This window comes from Lepus europaeus, chromosome 19 (assembly GCF_033115175.1).
Source record: "Lepus europaeus isolate LE1 chromosome 19, mLepTim1.pri, whole genome shotgun sequence".
NCBI classification, from domain to species: domain Eukaryota; kingdom Metazoa; phylum Chordata; class Mammalia; order Lagomorpha; family Leporidae; genus Lepus; species Lepus europaeus.
In genome coordinates, this window is record NC_084845.1 from 6,101,588 (window position 1) to 6,117,338 (window position 15,751).

Genomic DNA, 15,751 nt, shown 5'->3' on the forward strand with positions numbered 1-15,751 from the left:
GCTGGACACCGAGTGCCTCCTGGGCACACAGCAGGGCCGATGACCCGGACACAATGACAACTGCGCTGGCTTTGGGGCGCAGCGCAGGAGACGCGGGACTTCCCCCTGCTGGGCGCCTGCACTTTCCCCTGGACCTGGTGGACGCGCAGCTCCCCCGATCTCCACGGGCAGAGAGAGGCTCGGCCCCCCAGGCCCCGCCCCCGCACCTGGCCAGCGCGGCCTGCAGCTCCTCCTCCTTGCGGCCCAGCTGGGCCCTCAGCTCCTCCGCCCGCTGCTGCTGCTCCAACACCTGCTCCTGCAGCTCCGAGCTCTCGCCGTCCAGCCGCCGCTTCAGCTTCTCCAGCTCCTGACGGCCCTTCTCCTCCCTCCGCAGGCGGTCTGCGGGGCGGCCGTGCTCAGCGTCTCCCTCCGGGACCCTGGGGGCCAGGCCCGGGGGCGCTCCTCCCCCCCCCCTCCCGCGGCAGCCCGTGCCTCCGCCTCTGACCCTGCCCTGTGTCCACCGCTTCCTCCTCTCGACCCTTCCCTCTGGTTTCATCAGCAAAGGATGGCGAGAAAGTGGGGCGACCCGACGGAGAGCGAGAGACGGCGGAGCTGGGCGGCCCTCCGTCTGCCCCGGGCTGACCCTAGTGGGAGCATGCGCAGACCCCGGGCGCTCACCCTCCATGTCTGCGATGGTGGCCTCGTATTTGAGCCGCAGCTTGTTCAGGCTCTTGACCTTCTCCTCCTCCTCGGCGGCCTGGGAGGAGAACTCGGCCAGCCGCTCCTCCAGCAGCTTCCGCTCCTGAGGGGTGGTGGGAGCGCTGAGAGCCGGGCCGCGCGGCCTCGCCTGCGCATTCGCCCCGCGCCCGTTCCTGCCCGGGTCTCAAGTCCGGCACCAGCCACTGGCCCAGCAGCCCACTGACCCCAGTCCTCTGCTCTGGAAAACAGTGCCCGGAGTGTCCTGGCCCGGCCGCTGCCTTCCCGGAGCTGGGCGGACAGGCACTCGGGTGCCGCCCAGCCCGCGCGGCCAGGGACCAGCACCTGAGAGCCGAGGAAGCTGGCCCGGGCAGCAGCCTGCAGACTCGGAGCGGCTAACCCTGACCGAACCCAACGGAGCCAGCACCGTCCTAAGGAGAGGCAGGGGCCGAGCGGAACAGGATGATGGCGCCGCAGCCAGGGCCAGGCCGCGTCCGGCCCCATCTGCGCTCTCCGCCGCCCTGCGCTATACCCTACCTACACCCTCGGCCCCGCCGCAGGTAGCCAGGGATCCCCCAGCTCCTGGTACAGCATGAGGGGCCACAACGCGACGCCCCAGGAAGCTGGTGCACCTGACCCTCCACCTGCAGCGGCCGGCTGCATCCGGAGCCCCGCCCACACCAAAGTCCCCGGATGCTCAGGTCCCTTTCATACAAACCGCTCGGCCCCCTGCCAGCTCCCAGTGGTCTCTGGGTGACTAACCCTGACACGGGGTCCAGCTGACGCCCTCCTGTCTAGGGAAGGCCCACCCACTGCACCCACTCAGCACAGATGCAGCTCTTCAAAAAAGAAATGTCTTCGATCCACGGAGGGGTGAATGCACGGATGCTGGGCCCTGGCGGCACAGGCCAGGCGGGCGGTCAGAACCGCACTCCTCCCGCCGCCTGCAGCCGCCAATGACGAGCGAGCAGCGTGGCTCCCCTGCTCTTCTCCCTGGCCTAGGGCCCGAGCCCCGTCTCCTGCTCGTTTGTCTGCTTGCCACTCCTCCACTCGGACGGCCCGCGCCGACTTCCTGCCCAGCTCTCATCCGCCTGGAGCTCTGCGTTGTTGGTCTCCGACACCTCACGCACAGCGTGGACACCAACTCTCCACCCACTGCGGTCACCGCCCCCGCCGCCCCGCTCCTGCTGCTCACAGCCACGCCCCCACTCGGCCCCGCCCCTGCTCACTGCCCCGCCCCCACTCATCACAGCCCCGCCCCCGCCGCTCGGCCCCGCCCCGCTCCTCACAGCCCCGCCCCCACTCCTCACAGCCCCGCCCCCGCCGCTCGGCCCCGCCCCGCTCCTCACAGCCCCGCTCCCGCTGCTCACAGCCCCGCCCCTGCCGCCTCTCAACAGCCCCCTACTCCACACTCCTCATAGCCCCGCCCCCACTCCTCACAGCCCCGCCCCGCTGCTCGCCGCCCCGCCCCCGCCGCTCGGCCCCGCCCCCGCCCCGCCGGCTCTCGCGGCCCCACCTTGCTCAGCTTCGTGTTCTGGTCCTCCAGCAGCACCAGGTCCTCCTCGAACTTCTTCAGCCGCGCCTCGGTCGTCACCTTCTCCAGCTGCAGCTTCTGCCGCGCCCCCTCCTCCGCCTCCAGGTGGGTCTCCAGTTCCTGCGTGCGGGGCGCACAGGTGAGCACTCGGGCTGGGGGCGAGGGGCGGCCCAAGCATCTGGGAGCCTGGCTCAGCCGGGTCCACACCCTTGGTCTTCCCATGCGCTCATTAGCTCGACACGCATTTATGGAGCGCCTCTTGTATGCCAGGGCTGCTCAGGCGCCGAGGGTACTAGGGATGCCTGTCCTGGGGAGATGGCGCTCTCGCGTGTGATCGGGGTTGTGTGCACAGGGACCACACCACACACACGGGCACTGGCCCGGGGCGGTCAGCAGGCGCCCTGAGACAGGGTCGGCCTCCTGTGCCGCCATGACATCTGCGGGGGGGGGGGTTCAAGTGGCGCCGCCCGCACAGGTCCTCCTGTGAGCTTTGCTGGCAGATGAGGTGCCCTGGCCGGCTGACCCTCCCAGCTGACCCAGGGGCCAGGCAGGGCTGCTTAGTCCTGGCTCCGTTCCTGCCGATCAGAGCGTGGCATCCTCCCACGGCAGCTGGGCCCCGCCCTCCTCCCCGCAGACCCCTGGGCGTGGGGCGGCCTCCTGATCTGCCAGCGCCACGTGTCCTGCCATCCGCTGATCCCCGGCGGAAGGAGGAGGCCGCGAGAAGCAGCCAGCATGACGGAGGGACCGGATTTCCCGCTGTTTAACTTCGCTTGTTTCAACTTTGAAATCAGCCCCCGGAGAACTGCGCGCAAATGCGCTCCGCACTGTGAGAGGGGGCAGAGCGCACGTGCCCCGGGAACACCTGCTGTCTGAGTAGCAGCGGGATCTCCGGGGGCGGGGGCGGGGGCGTGCGGCCCGGAGGGCAGCGCCCCGACCCAGCCGCGCCAGACGTTCGCGCCTGTTACTGTCTCCCCTTAATTGAGCTAAGAAGTATGGTGTTTGTGTAAGGGGCTCCGAGCTGTTTTCTCCGAAATCAGGAGCACAGGAGGGGGCCTGCAGAGCAGAGGTGGGGAGGGAAGAGAAGGGCATGGAGGGCGCGGCCCAGCGGGCACGGGGTGTGGCCAGTGGGCATGAGGGCGTGGCCCAGTGGGTGCAGAGTGTGACCAGTAGGTGTGGGGTGTGGCCCAGTGGACGTGGGGGTGTGGCCCGGGCGGGGGTGTGGCCACTGGGCCTGGGGTATGGGGCGTGGCCCGGTGGGCATGGGGCGTGGACAGTGGGCACGGGCGTCCGGACCTGGATGTGCTGCTGCAGCCGCCTCTTCTCGCCCTGGAGCTGGCGGCTGCACTCCTCCTCCTCGCCCACGCGGGCCTCCAGCTCCGACACCACCAGCTCCAGCTCCTGCTTGCGGGCTGCCAGGCGCCCCCGCGTCTCCTCGGCCTCCGCACACAGCTCTGCCTCAGCTCGCAGTTGCTCCGCCAAGCGGGTGCGCTCCTCCTCCAGCTGGGGCCGGGGGTTGGGGTGGGGAGCAAGGAGTCAGCAGGCGCTGCCCCCAGGGCGGCCCACACGGGAGCGCCAGGCGCCTCCTGCCCCCAGCTCTCCGCCCTGGACCCTCCCTCCAGCCTCCCAGTCTCTCCCTGCCCAGCCACCCTCCACTTCGCATATCACTTAACACTCCTACGTGACAATAGAACCACAGGAAGTAACGCAGAAAACACAACACAAAAATGCTGAAGAGGGCTGCCCCAGCATTCTTTCAGGGTAGCAACAATACGGAAACCTATCTCCCGGCCCCCCAAAACTCCACCGCCCAGCGCTCAGGCCGCCCACCTCCGGGGACCAGCCCCCGCCCAGCGCTCAGGCCGCCCACTGCTGGGGACCAGCCCCCGCCCAGCGCTCAGGCCGCCCACTGCTGGGGATCAGCTCCCGCCCAGCGCTCATGACCCCACCTCCAGGGACCAGCCCCCGCCCAGCACTCATGACCCCACCTCCGGGGACCAGCCCCCGCCCAGCGCTCATGACCCCATCTCAGGCCGGTCCCGCACACCCAGGCCAAGCCCCGCGCTGCCGGCCCGCCCCGCCCCGCTCACCTGCGCCACGCGGCCCTGCAGCTCGCCCACCTCGCGGGCGCTCTGCTGCTGCAGCTCCTGCACCTTCTGCAGCTCCTGGGCCCGCGCCTGCAGCACCTCGTCCTGCCGCGTCACCTGCAGCAGCGGCTTCACCTGGCGGGGGGAGGTGGGGGCCGGCTACGCCTGAGCACGGGTTCCAGTCCCGGGGGGCTCACAGCAAGGACGAGCCAGCCCTCGGGAGACAGGTGCACGGACAGCACCCCAATGTGGCATTTTTCCTTTGTGCCAAGGGAAGCCCCTGAGGCCGAGGCAGACCATGGCCTCTGCTGTGCTGTTTAAGGCCTGGGGCCAGAGTCCCGTGATCAGGTGGGGCCGACACACGGTCCACGAACCGCCCTCCCCACTCTGATGGCTTCTGCCCCGCTGTTTTCCACTCGGTTCACCCAATTCACTGCCCTCCTCCCGACCCGGTGCTGTTTCTAGCGCTCCTTCCAGCTCTACGTCAGAGCCGCCCTCACAGCCGTCCGTCGGCAGGACTCGGCGCCCATCCAGTCACATCGCGGCTCCCCAGGACCTGGGACCCGCAAACTTCTCCCCAGGACCTGGGACCTGCAAACTTCTCCCGGGCCGCCCCATGCCTGCTGTAACTCCACGCAGGCCGGCCTCCGCCGTGACTGTGGGCTCCAGGCCGGCAGAACTGCATCTTTGTGTCCGATTGTCTCCCAGTCCCTGGGAGAGCCGCCGGCACTTAGGGGAAGCGCTTGGTTAGCGCCGGCCTGCCCTGCACACCCACTTAGCTCCCTAACTCCTCTCCAATTTCCCACTGGGGGATCGCCCAGCCCCTCAGCTCCAGGGCTGGAGCCTGATGACCTGACTCTGCCTCTCTGCTTTGCGCAGGTCAACCCCCGCCGGGTCCCTCTGATGTGCGCTGTGTGGCTCTGAGCTGGTGTGTGACCCTGGCCGGTCCTCTGAGAGGGAGAGCTGGGGGTGTGGCTGGAGATGCCGTAAGAGGAGGCCACGCCAGCCCAGCCGAGCTGCTGGGGGGCAAGCCTGCACCTGCTGCTGGCCCCTGTGCAGGAAGGTTCTGCAGGTGACCACCAGGGGGAAGCAGACGGTGCTGCAGTGCGGGACAGACCCTGGTGGCCGGAGGGGCGTCCAGAGCCTGCGCAGCCCCTGCAGGCTCCTGGGAGGGGCCGTCTACGTCCTTAGGAGGTCCTGTCCGAGCGGAGCCCGGGATGACCGACAGTGTACACCGGGATGCGATTTATCTGCGGGCCTGGGCAGGCCATGCCCGTCTGAGCCCTGCAGGAGCTGGGGACAGAGTCACAGGGCTGTCATGGGGGTGCCCACAGCATGGACACCAGGCTCGAGGAGCTTCCCGGGTCGGCAGTGCTGTGTGCGACGTCACACGTGTTCTCTGTGTGTGCATCAGCGCTCCGTGTGTGCTGTGTCACACATTTTGTGGGTGCTGCCACATGTGCTGTGTTACACATGTGCTGTTGTCCATGTGCTGTTACAGTTCTGTGTGCTGTCATGGTGCTTCATGTGTTGTTACATGTGCTATACCATACATGTTCTGTATGTGCTGTCACATGTGCTATGCATGTCGTCCATTGCTTCATCATATGTGTTCTTTTTTAAAATTTTTGACAGGTAGAGTGGACAGTATGAGAGAGAGAGAGACAGAGAAAAAGGTCTTCCTTTGCCGTTGGTTCACCCTCCAATGGCCGCCGCGGCCGGCGCACCGCACTGATCCGAAGCCAGGAGCCAGGTGCTTCTCCTGGTCTCCCATGGGGTGCAGGGCCCAAGCACTTGGGCCATCCTCCACTGCACTCCCGGGCCACAGCGGAGAGCTGGCCTGGAAGAGGGGCAACCGGGACAGAATCCAGTGCCGCAACCGGGACTAGAACCCGGTGTGCTGGCGCCGCAAGGCGGAGGATTAGCCTAGTGAGCCGCGGCACCGGAGCATCATACGTGTTCTATGTGCTGTCATGGTGCTTCATGTGCTGTGACACATGTGCTATGTATGTTGTCCACGTGCTTTGCCACACATGTTCTGTGTGTGCTGTCACAGTACTCTGCTGTCACACATGTTCTGTGTCACACATGTTCTGTGTGTGCTGTCACATGTCAGTGCGGGGAAGGCAAGCCCTGTCCCATGAAGCCTGGCTGGAAGCCCCCGCCTGGTCTCCCTGACTGTGCCCAGTGAGCTGTCCTGGTTTTAACTGCACCCATTCACTGCTCTCCTCCACCTGGGAGCCCTCCTGGGAGTCGCTGGCCTGGAGGGAGGTCCCGGGGGCCTGACTCAGCCTTGGGCCCAAAGCTGCCCTGAGCCTCTGCTCCGTGCCGGCCACAGTTGGGCCTCTTGGGCCCACGCGAGGGGTGCAGCCGTGCATACACACACACATGCCCATGTGTGCACACACCCACACACAGGCGCACACACAGGCACACACAGGCGCGCACGCACACACAGGTGCACACACAGGCACACACAGGTGCACACGCACACACAGGTGCACACACACAGGCGCACACGCACCCCGCTCACCTTGGTGAACAGCCGCCACCACTGCCAGTGCCGCAGCTTGAGGTAGGCGGCGCAGTTCCTCTGCATCACCCGCAGGGCGCTCTGCTGCTGCTGCCGCCTCTGGAAGGCCCTGGGGGAGGCGGGGGCTGGGCCGCAGCTCCCCCCCCCCCCCGGCCCGCCCCAGCTCCCCCCCCACCGCCGGCCGCCCCAGCCCCCCCACCGCCCGCCCCAGCTCCCCCACGCGGGACGCCCCTGTGTGCAGGGGGAGGCCCGGCTGCCGGCCCGCCCCAGCTCCCCCCCCACCGCCGGCCGCCCCAGCTCCCCCACCGCCCGCCCCAGCTCCCCCACGCGGGCGGCCGTTATTAAACGCCTGCTGTGTGCAGTGGCTGCCCGAGGAGGGCTGACAGGCCCACCCCCAGCCCCCGTCCTCCCCCATGGCCTCACCCCAGCCTCCACTCTCAGGGAGCCCAGAGCAGACCTGCCCCTCCCCTGCCCTCAGCCACCGCAGCTCCCGCTGTCCCTGGACGAGGTCCCCGCCCAGGGCCTGCCACTCCCTTTATCTCGCACACCCCTGGAACGGCCCAGGCGCCTGCTCCCCAGGCCTTCGCAAGGCTCCCTCCTTTCTGGGACCCCGCCCCCTCCCTTGGTCAGAGCCCCCTTGCTATACCTCCACAGCCCCCGTCAAAGGCCATTGCACTGGACCCTCAGTGTCCCCCTCCAGGCCGGAGCCCCTCGAGGGCCTGGCCAGGGTGGGTGAGGGGTCAGGCTGTTGCCCAGGTCCACACCTGGCCAGGGTGGGTGAGGGGTCAGGCTGTTGCCCAGGCCCACTAGCAGGGCTGGCTGCTCGCCCATGACTGAGTCTAGCGCCCGCAGCGCAGGGCCCTCGGGGACCATGGCACAGGAGGCCTGGGCTCCCAGGGCCTCCCCCGCTGTCTCCCGGCCTCTTGTGAGGAGCCCCTGACGCCGGGGCCATCTGGCCCACCCCTGCCTCAGCCTGCCTCAGCCGCCGGGACCCCGGGAGAGAACGCGGCCCCACCTGCGAGCCAGGTATCCCCGGGCGGCGGCCTGGAAGGACACGATGATGTCTGTGACCTTCAGGTCCCGCTCCTCCTCCAGCTGGGCCAGGACCCCGGCCCGGAAGAAGATCTTGCTCTGGCCCACGCGGTACAGGTTGGGGTCCAGCTCCAGGGCCTGGATCTGTGGTCGGTGTGGGGAGGGCGGCAGTGAGGAAGGGGGAAGAGTGACGGGGAGGGGGCAACAGGGAGGGCAGGGCCTAGCCTCCCTGCCTGGCTGCTCGCCACCCTGGGCCCTGCACACGTGTGCACACGACCGTACAGGCACACACACTCACCATCTTCTCACAGGCCTGCTTCCCATCCATGAAGCCCTTGGGGATGGCGTTGGGCGTCAGGATCTCGTACCTGCAGCAGGGGGGCGGGTTGGGGAACAGAGGGCCCCCGCAAGGTGTCACCGTGCGCCTGCTGCGGCCGGCGCTGGGCTCGGAGGGACCGGCAGAACCAGCACGAAGCAAGCGCCACACACCAGCCAAGCACTCTAGTCCACTGCCCGGGTTGGCCACAGCGGCAGCCTGGCCCCCTCCTGGGTCCCGGACGTGGGATGGGGCGGCTCAGAGCAGAAGCGTGAGGAGGACACAGCCCTGGCCTTGACTTCTGAGAGAGCTGGGGGGGCTGTGACGTGATGCACGCGTGCTGGCCCTCGGAGCCCTGCCCCCACCCCGTGTCCTCTGCCTGGACGTCGACAGTCACATAAGATCGCAGTGCTCTGATGCCCCGCCGGCCTGTGTTTGCGGGTTCTACACTCACTCAACCAACCGCAGCTGCGAACTACGCTGCCCCGCGTCACGGCCTACTTCCACAGCAGCTACGCTGGCTAAGCCATCTCGTGGCGCCTGGACGTCCACGAGGAGGCGGCCCCGGCCCCGGTGAGGATGCTTCCTGGGCACCCACATCCCACAGTAGAGGGTCCGGGCTCCAGTCCTGCCTCCCTCTGACTCCAGCTCCCTGCTGACGGCAGGGGCAGCGAGTGGCGCTCAGGGACGTGAGTCTGCGCCTGCGCGGGAGATCCGATGGCGCTCCTGGCTCCTGGCTGCAGCCTGGCCCAGCCCCAGCTGCTGTGGCCACGTGGGGGGTGAGCCAGCGGACAGAAGGTCCTTCTCTCTCTGTTCCTCCCCCACTCTGTAACTCTGCCTGCCACATAAATAAATCTTTAAAATTAAAAATATTTTGGGTGCCCGGGGTTGAATAGTTAACAACTAATCGTACCGCTCTTCTCCCTTTACGTGTCGCAGCTACAAAGCCTCCGCTGCATGAGCAGCTGCTCGCTCGCCTGGGCGAAGCTGACTACTTTGTTACAATTTACCGGCTCGGACTTTTTTTTCTGTCCTGTCCTGTGTTCAACAAGTGCAGACTGCAACTCGCTGAAGTGAGCTCCCCGGCCCCAGCCTCGAGCAGCAGAGTGGAAGGCAGGCGCCCCCCGCCACCCAGCGCCCGCCAGCGCCCCGCTCACTGCTGCCCACAGCCCCCCCCCAGCCAGTGCCTGCAGCCCCGCAGCCCTGCCCCGCCCGCCCCCCGTCGCCCCCCCCGCCCGGCCCCCCCTCCGCTGCCCGCTCACCGCTGCCCACAGCCCCCCCACCCCCCACCCCACCGCCCCGACCCCGCCCGTGCCCGCAGCCCCGCCCCCCTGCCTGCACCCCGCCCCCTGCCAGCGCCCGCAGCTCCGCCCCGCCTGCACCCCGCCCCCGCCGCCCGCTCACCGCTGCCGGAACTCCTGGAAGAGGATGCGGTTGGGGAAGCCCTGGCGGCAGATGCGGATGCCCTCCAGGACCCCGTTGCAGCGCAGCTGGTCCAGCACCAGCTTGGGCTCCAGCTTCCCAGACTGCGGGGACAGCCGGACGGACGTCGCGTCAGCGGCCGCCGCGCGGGGGCGCCACTCAGCGGCCCGGGTCAGCGGGGCCCCTCTCCCCATCACGGTCTCCGCACTCCACCGTGGTCCCGCCCGTCATCTACCGAGCACCCACTACGGGCCAGGCGCCGGGCGCCGGCGGAGCTGCAGCCAGGCGGAAATGCCTGGGGGACCGCCGTGACCATGACCTCGCTCAAGTCACAGGTGGAGGTGAGGCCCCGGCGGAAGCAGCCTGGGCCAGCCGCACACAGAGGCCGTCGGCACAGGGCCCCGCTGCAAACCCAGGTGGCAACACGTTAACCAGCGCACACCAGCGCTCTCTGCTTGGAAAGCCATTCACCCTGGAGCTCAGTGACACCCCCTCCAGGGAGCCTCCCCTGATTTCCCTGACGAGACCCAACCCCACCCGACGTCTTCCACCTGCACAGATGGAGCTGGACGGCCACTTGAGGCCTGCGGTGAGCTCCCGGGAAGAGGCGTGGGCGTGCCTCGCTCCCAGCTGCCTCCCCAGCGCCTGCACCCAGCTCACGGCAAGAGCTCGGTGCGCTGACGTCACACGGATGAGTGAACCTCCCCAAGGGCGCGCGGAGCCCGGGGACGGAAGCAACTTCTTCCAGGTCGCACGGCCGCCGTGGGAGGAGCGGCGTGCGTGGGGCCGGGGGCTGTCCCGCACTGGCCTACCGGGCTGGGTCACTCACCCTCTTCTCGTGGTTGGGGACGATGCAGCGCACGAAGCTGGGGTTGGTGTTGCTGAGCGTGGCCATGAGGCGGCTCAGGGACTCCTTGTACAGCTGCCCCACGGTCCGGAACATGCCCCGGCGCGGCCGGCCGCCCGGAGGGCCGTCCCCAAGGCTGTTCACTTGCTCCAGCCCCACGATGCCTTCCACTGCGGGGGCAAGGGAGGGGCCGCGTCAACTTTGGGGGGCTGGATGGGCCGAGGGCCAGGCTATGTACGAGACATAGGGAGCCCCTCCCACTGCTTGGCGAGGCGGGTGCCAGCAGCCCCACTGGACAGACAGGGAAACTGAGGTCGGAAGGTGGAAGGCTGTGCTGAGCCCACAGGACCCAGACCCGGACCATCGGGACTGCAGCTGGGCAGGGGGCGTCCTCTCCAACCCCGGTCTCTGTCCTGTCTGCCCCTCTAGGACGCGGCAGTAACGCTGGCCGAGGGCTCGGAGGCCGTGAGCGTCGCTGCAGGGGCACGGTGCGCAGCGGGTGACGAGCGCGTTCCACCCAGCACGCTGGAGCCTCGCTCTGAGGGGCCCACTGCTCCCCGGGTTTCACAGTAGCGCTATTCCCCCTGCGGCCGCCAGGTGGCGCCGCGTCAACAGGTGAGAAGCGGCCGGGCCTCTCCACAGCGGCCCGGACCCCGACCCAGGGCGGCAGGGCCTGGTGTGCGTGCGGGAGGGGCTCAGCGGAGGCCTTCTCCTCCCCGGGGCGCCACTCCCCCACCCCGCCCCTAGAGCGGTAACTTTCACTGGTCAAATTCTAACACTCGGATAAGAGCGAGATGGCCCCAGTCCACCTGCTGGCTGTGTGACCCTGTGCAGTGGGCCAGTAGTGCCAGCATCTGCCTCACTGGGTGTCGGCAACGGATGCACACAGTAGGTGCTCAGGACACACAGGCTGCCTTCACACACACTCTGGAAACCGCTGAGGGGCTGACAACGGGGAGGGAGAGGAGGAGGAGAGAGCTCCGGGTAGACAGGAAGGGCTGAGACCAGGCCCTCCTGGTCGGCGAGGCTCACCGTCCACGCGGAGACACCCACCCCCGGGCAGAGCAGCGGCCGAGCAGCGCCTCCCTGCAGATCCTGGGGGCGGCGGCCGGAAGGCGCCCAGCAAAGAGAGCGGCTGGAAACCCCCGTGCTCTGGGGTGGGGGAGGGCGGGTGGGGTGGGGGAGATGGCAGAGAGATGGCAGAGAGAGAGATGCATGGGAGGACAGGAGGGGAGAGCGACAGGAAGAGAGAGGAGAGCAGTGTTAGTCGGCAGCTCGGGGCGAAGCCGGAGGGAAACCCGAGCGCTGGCCGTGTCCACCTGGCGTCCACCCCGGGGCACCGACGTCCCGAGAGAATCTGCAGCAGCAGGGAAAACCTCTAGACTTCCGGATCGGTCCCTCTCTCCCTCTGCTCTGGCTGCCGGGAAGCTCCCCGCCCACCTGTCCTGCTTCCGCAGGACAGCCCGTCTCCGTGCCTGGTGCCCGGGCTGCCGGGACGTGGCTGCCTGGCTCTGGGCTCCAGGCAGCGGACATGGGAAGCGGGCCCCCATTCCCGCCCGTCCCTGTGCCCCTGTGCCCACAGCTTTGCCTGTGATGCGCAGCCCTGGCCTCGGGCTGCTGTGGGAGAACCGGGGAGGAGCCGACTCCGTGCCAGCCCCACCCCACGCCCCGGGTCCACGCTCTCTGCGAAGCTTCGAGAGCCAGGCGCCCACAGAGGAGCGGGGTGACTGAGGGGCGCGGGGGCTCTGGTCCGTGGCAGGGACAGGCGCCTGGGAGAGGGGGTGGGTTTCCAGTGTGGGGGAGATGATCCCCCCGCAGAATGGGGATCTGTCTGCTGGTCTGTCACCCTCTGTGAGACCAAAACTCCACCTTCTCCTTGTAGCTCCGGCTCCCCAGAGCGCTCCCGGTGCCCCCCGCCCTGCAAGCTCGCGCTGGGACCCCCTCGTCCCACCCGCGTGCGGCCCCTCTGTGGCTGCGCCTTCTAAGACCCCCACGGAAGATGGGGGCCGGCCAGGGCTAAGGCGCCCCCTGGAGGGACCCCTCGGAGCCGACTGATGGCCAAAGCCCCGGGCCAGTAGGGGACTGGGCACAGCAGGGCAGGCAGGCCCCGCCCCCTCGGTGCTCCGCCGACCCCTCCTCTGCAGACATTGCTAAGTATTTCAGGTCCCAGGGGCGGACAGCGCCCGCGCCTCCAACAGGTTCTTCACCCCCGGCCGGCCCTGCACGACCCCTCTGGGCTAAGCACGCAGGGGGTGAGATATTAGAACTCACGGACCGCGCCCCGGCCCGCCCCGGCTACCCACACAGCTGCCCTGCAGTCGGTGCCACGGGTCGCCTGGAGGCCACGCAGATGCACGCAGGCAGGTGTGGCCGCTGTAGCGCAGGGACCAGAGCGCCCCCGGGGCTGGGATCCACCTGGGCTCCTGGCCAGAGCTCCGCCCTGCCCGCCCCACCGGCGAGCATCGCTAAAAACAGCAGGTGACAGCCCCCCCCCCCCCAGTCAAACACCCCGTCCCGGGCCGGGGAGCGGGTCCTCACCGTCTTTCCAGATCTCGGCGGTCAGCCGGTCCGTGCTCTGGTGAAGCAGGCCCGCCACGTTGTCGTTCAGAGGGTCCATGTTCTTCATCAGCCACTCGTTGGCCTTGTAGTCCACCTGCGGGCAGAGTGGGACCGTTTGTGGCCTGCAGGCTCCCCACGGGCGAGGCCATGGCGCCACCTCGTGTCCATATCCAGAACTGCACCTCATAAGCTGACTCCGCCTCCTGCCGGTCCCGCCCCTCCCGCCCCGCCCCCTGCCGCCCCTTCCTGGCCCTTCTCTGGCCACCCTCGCAGGACCCTCTTCCTGGAGGTCCCCCTCCTGCCTTCCTCCGGCCCCTGCTGCTGTCCTCAGACCAGGGACAAACCCTGGCCCAGGGGTCACATCCAGCCCCCTCCCCCAGGAAACTCCTATCCACCCCTCAAAACCCCTGACAATGCCCCCTCCTTGAGGAAGTGGTGACCTCGGCAGAGCCCCTGCCCTGTGTGTGCTGGACACCAAGTGGACGCCAGGTGGTCCCTACTTTCCCCCACACCCCCCTCACATCCGTGGAGAGCCCCCCAGGTCCCTGTTCCCACCCACACGCCCCAAGGCTGGCCCGGCCGCTCACCTTGCCCGCGTAGTGCAGGACGCTGAAGTCGGCCTGGTCCCGCAGCTGCCGCGGCCGCTGGAACTTGGGGTGGCCCCCCTGCTCCTGGGCCACCTTCTCCACAAAGGACTTGTCCGTGGCCTTGGGGAACCAGCACTCCTCGTCCAGAAGGGCCAGGAGCCCAGGGGGGTTGGCCTGACCGGCGACAGGAGAGGAGGGCGGGTCAGACCCCCAGCACCGGACACCGCGGTTGCTCTAAGGGACCCCGGGACGCACGGCCAGGCCAGAGCCACGCGCTAGCCCGCGGACCGGAGCCGGGCCTGTGGTGGACAGTCTGGTCTGCAGCGCCTCACGGTCCCCGTCGAGGACACGGCCGCCCTCCTCAGCGCCTGCCCAGCCGCGGGGCTCACCGGGCGCTCGATGAGGTCGATGCAGGGCTGCAGGTCCAGCCCGAAGTCGAGGAAGGTCCAGGGGATGCCCTCGCGCTGGTACTCCTCCTGCTCCAGCACGAACATGGTGTGGTTGAAGAGCTGCTGCAGCTTCTCGTTGGTGTAGTTGATGCACAGCTGCTCGAAGGAGTTCAGCTGCGGGCGACAGGGAGTCAGGGGACAGGGCCCGGGGACAGGGGCCGGGGACAGGGGCCGGGGGGACAGGGACTGGGGACAGGGGCCGGGGACAGGGGACGGGGGACAGGGGCCGGGGACAGGGGACAGGGGACAGGGACCGGGGGGACAGGGGCCGGGGGGACAGGGACTGGGGACAGGGGCCGGGGGGACAGGGACCGGGGGGACAGGACTGGGGACAGGGACAGGGACCAGGGACAGGGACAGGGACCGGGGACAGGGGCCAGGGGGACAGGGCCCGGGGACAGGGGCCGGGGGGACAGGGGCCGGGGGGACAGGGACCGGGGGGACAGGGCCGGGGACAGGGGCCGGGGGGACAGGGACCGGGGGGACAGGGCCGGGGACAGGGGTCGGGGGACAGGGACCGGGGACAGGGACAGGGGCCGGGGGAACAGGGACCGGGGACAGGGACCGGGGACAGGGACCGGGGGGACAGGGGCCTGGGGGGACAAGAACCAGGGGACAGGGACCGGGGACAGGGGCCGGGGGACAGGGACCGGGGACAGGGACCGGAGGGACAGGGGCCAGGGACAGGGGCCGGGGGGACAGGGACAGGGGACAGGGGCCAGGGGGACAGGGGCCGGGGGGGACAGGGGCCGGGGGGGACAGGGACAGGGGACAGGGGCCAGGGGGACAGGGGCCGGGGGGGACAGGGGCCGGGGGGGACAGGGGCCGGGGACAGGGACCAGGGACAGGGGCCGGGGGGACAGGGGCCGGGGGGACAGGGACCGGGAGGACAGGGCCCAGAGAGAGAGGGAGACAGGGACCCGGGTCACACCTGGAAGATCTCGAAGCCGGCGATGTCCAGGATGCCCAGGAAGGAGGCGCCCTGGCGGGGGCTGCGGTCCAGGGCACGGTTGAGCCGCAGGACCAGCCAGCGGAAGAGGCGCTCATAGGTGGCTTTGGCCAGGGCCTCCAGCGCGAAGTCAGCCTGCGGGTGGGGCGCGCAGTGAGGGCCCAGCCTGTGCCTCAGCCAGGAAGGTGACCCTGGGTGCGGTCAGCACTGGGAGGGCCCCCGGGGAACTGGCAGAGCTCGGCCACCCCGCACCCTTTGAGAGCGAGGACGTGGGTGGGAGCAGAGCCTTCCTGTAGCCCTGCTGTGTGGGGCTCAGGGCCTGGGCTCAGAACCCTCCCCAGGCCTCTGGCTCCGTGGCCCAGCAGGCAGGAGCTGGGAAGCCTGGGCCTGAGTCGGCTCTGCCGCAGAGAGGCTGTGTAACCTCAGACGTGAGCAGGCCTCTCTGTGCCTCTGCCTGCCCCGCCGTGAAGCGAGGGCCCCCCCACCGGAGAGCGGCCCCCACTGTGAATCCTTCATCCTGGAGCCCCAGCCCCCAGCGCCCCAGGACAGCAGTGGAGCCGGGGAGGGGAAGAGGTCTCGACAAGACAGACGGCATCCAGCTGCTCTCTGGCTTAAAACCTGCCCAGCCTCCCGCCGCGCCCTGGGTGAGAATCGTCTCCCTTCCCCAGCCCCTGAGGGCCTGGGTGACCCGGCCCCAGCCGAGTCTCCCCACCTCCCCATCACTCCCCGCCTCGCTGGCCTCAATGGCCCCAGTCGGCCAAAGC

General features: G+C 69.1%; 1 protein-coding gene across 3 annotated transcripts in view; it reads right to left on the reverse strand.

The window, feature by feature from the left end:
* MYH14 (myosin heavy chain 14) overlaps nt 1-15,751 on the reverse strand; it is a 64,067-nt gene that overhangs the window by 21,807 nt on the left and 26,509 nt on the right. For all 3 annotated transcript variants that reach the window (XM_062176360.1, XM_062176361.1, XM_062176359.1), the window contains 14 exons: nt 14,970-15,122; nt 13,979-14,152; nt 13,590-13,763; nt 12,982-13,096; nt 10,426-10,613; nt 9,579-9,700; nt 8,157-8,226; nt 7,842-8,002; nt 6,827-6,935; nt 4,297-4,428; nt 3,503-3,709; nt 2,192-2,329; nt 658-781; nt 207-378 (listed from right to left, as the gene is read on the reverse strand). In XM_062176360.1, the coding sequence (XP_062032344.1) occupies nt 207-378; nt 658-781; nt 2,192-2,329; nt 3,503-3,709; nt 4,297-4,428; nt 6,827-6,935; nt 7,842-8,002; nt 8,157-8,226; nt 9,579-9,700; nt 10,426-10,613; nt 12,982-13,096; nt 13,590-13,763; nt 13,979-14,152; nt 14,970-15,122 (2,039 nt within the window). The remainder of the gene's footprint in view (nt 1-206; nt 379-657; nt 782-2,191; nt 2,330-3,502; nt 3,710-4,296; nt 4,429-6,826; nt 6,936-7,841; nt 8,003-8,156; nt 8,227-9,578; nt 9,701-10,425; nt 10,614-12,981; nt 13,097-13,589; nt 13,764-13,978; nt 14,153-14,969; nt 15,123-15,751) is intronic.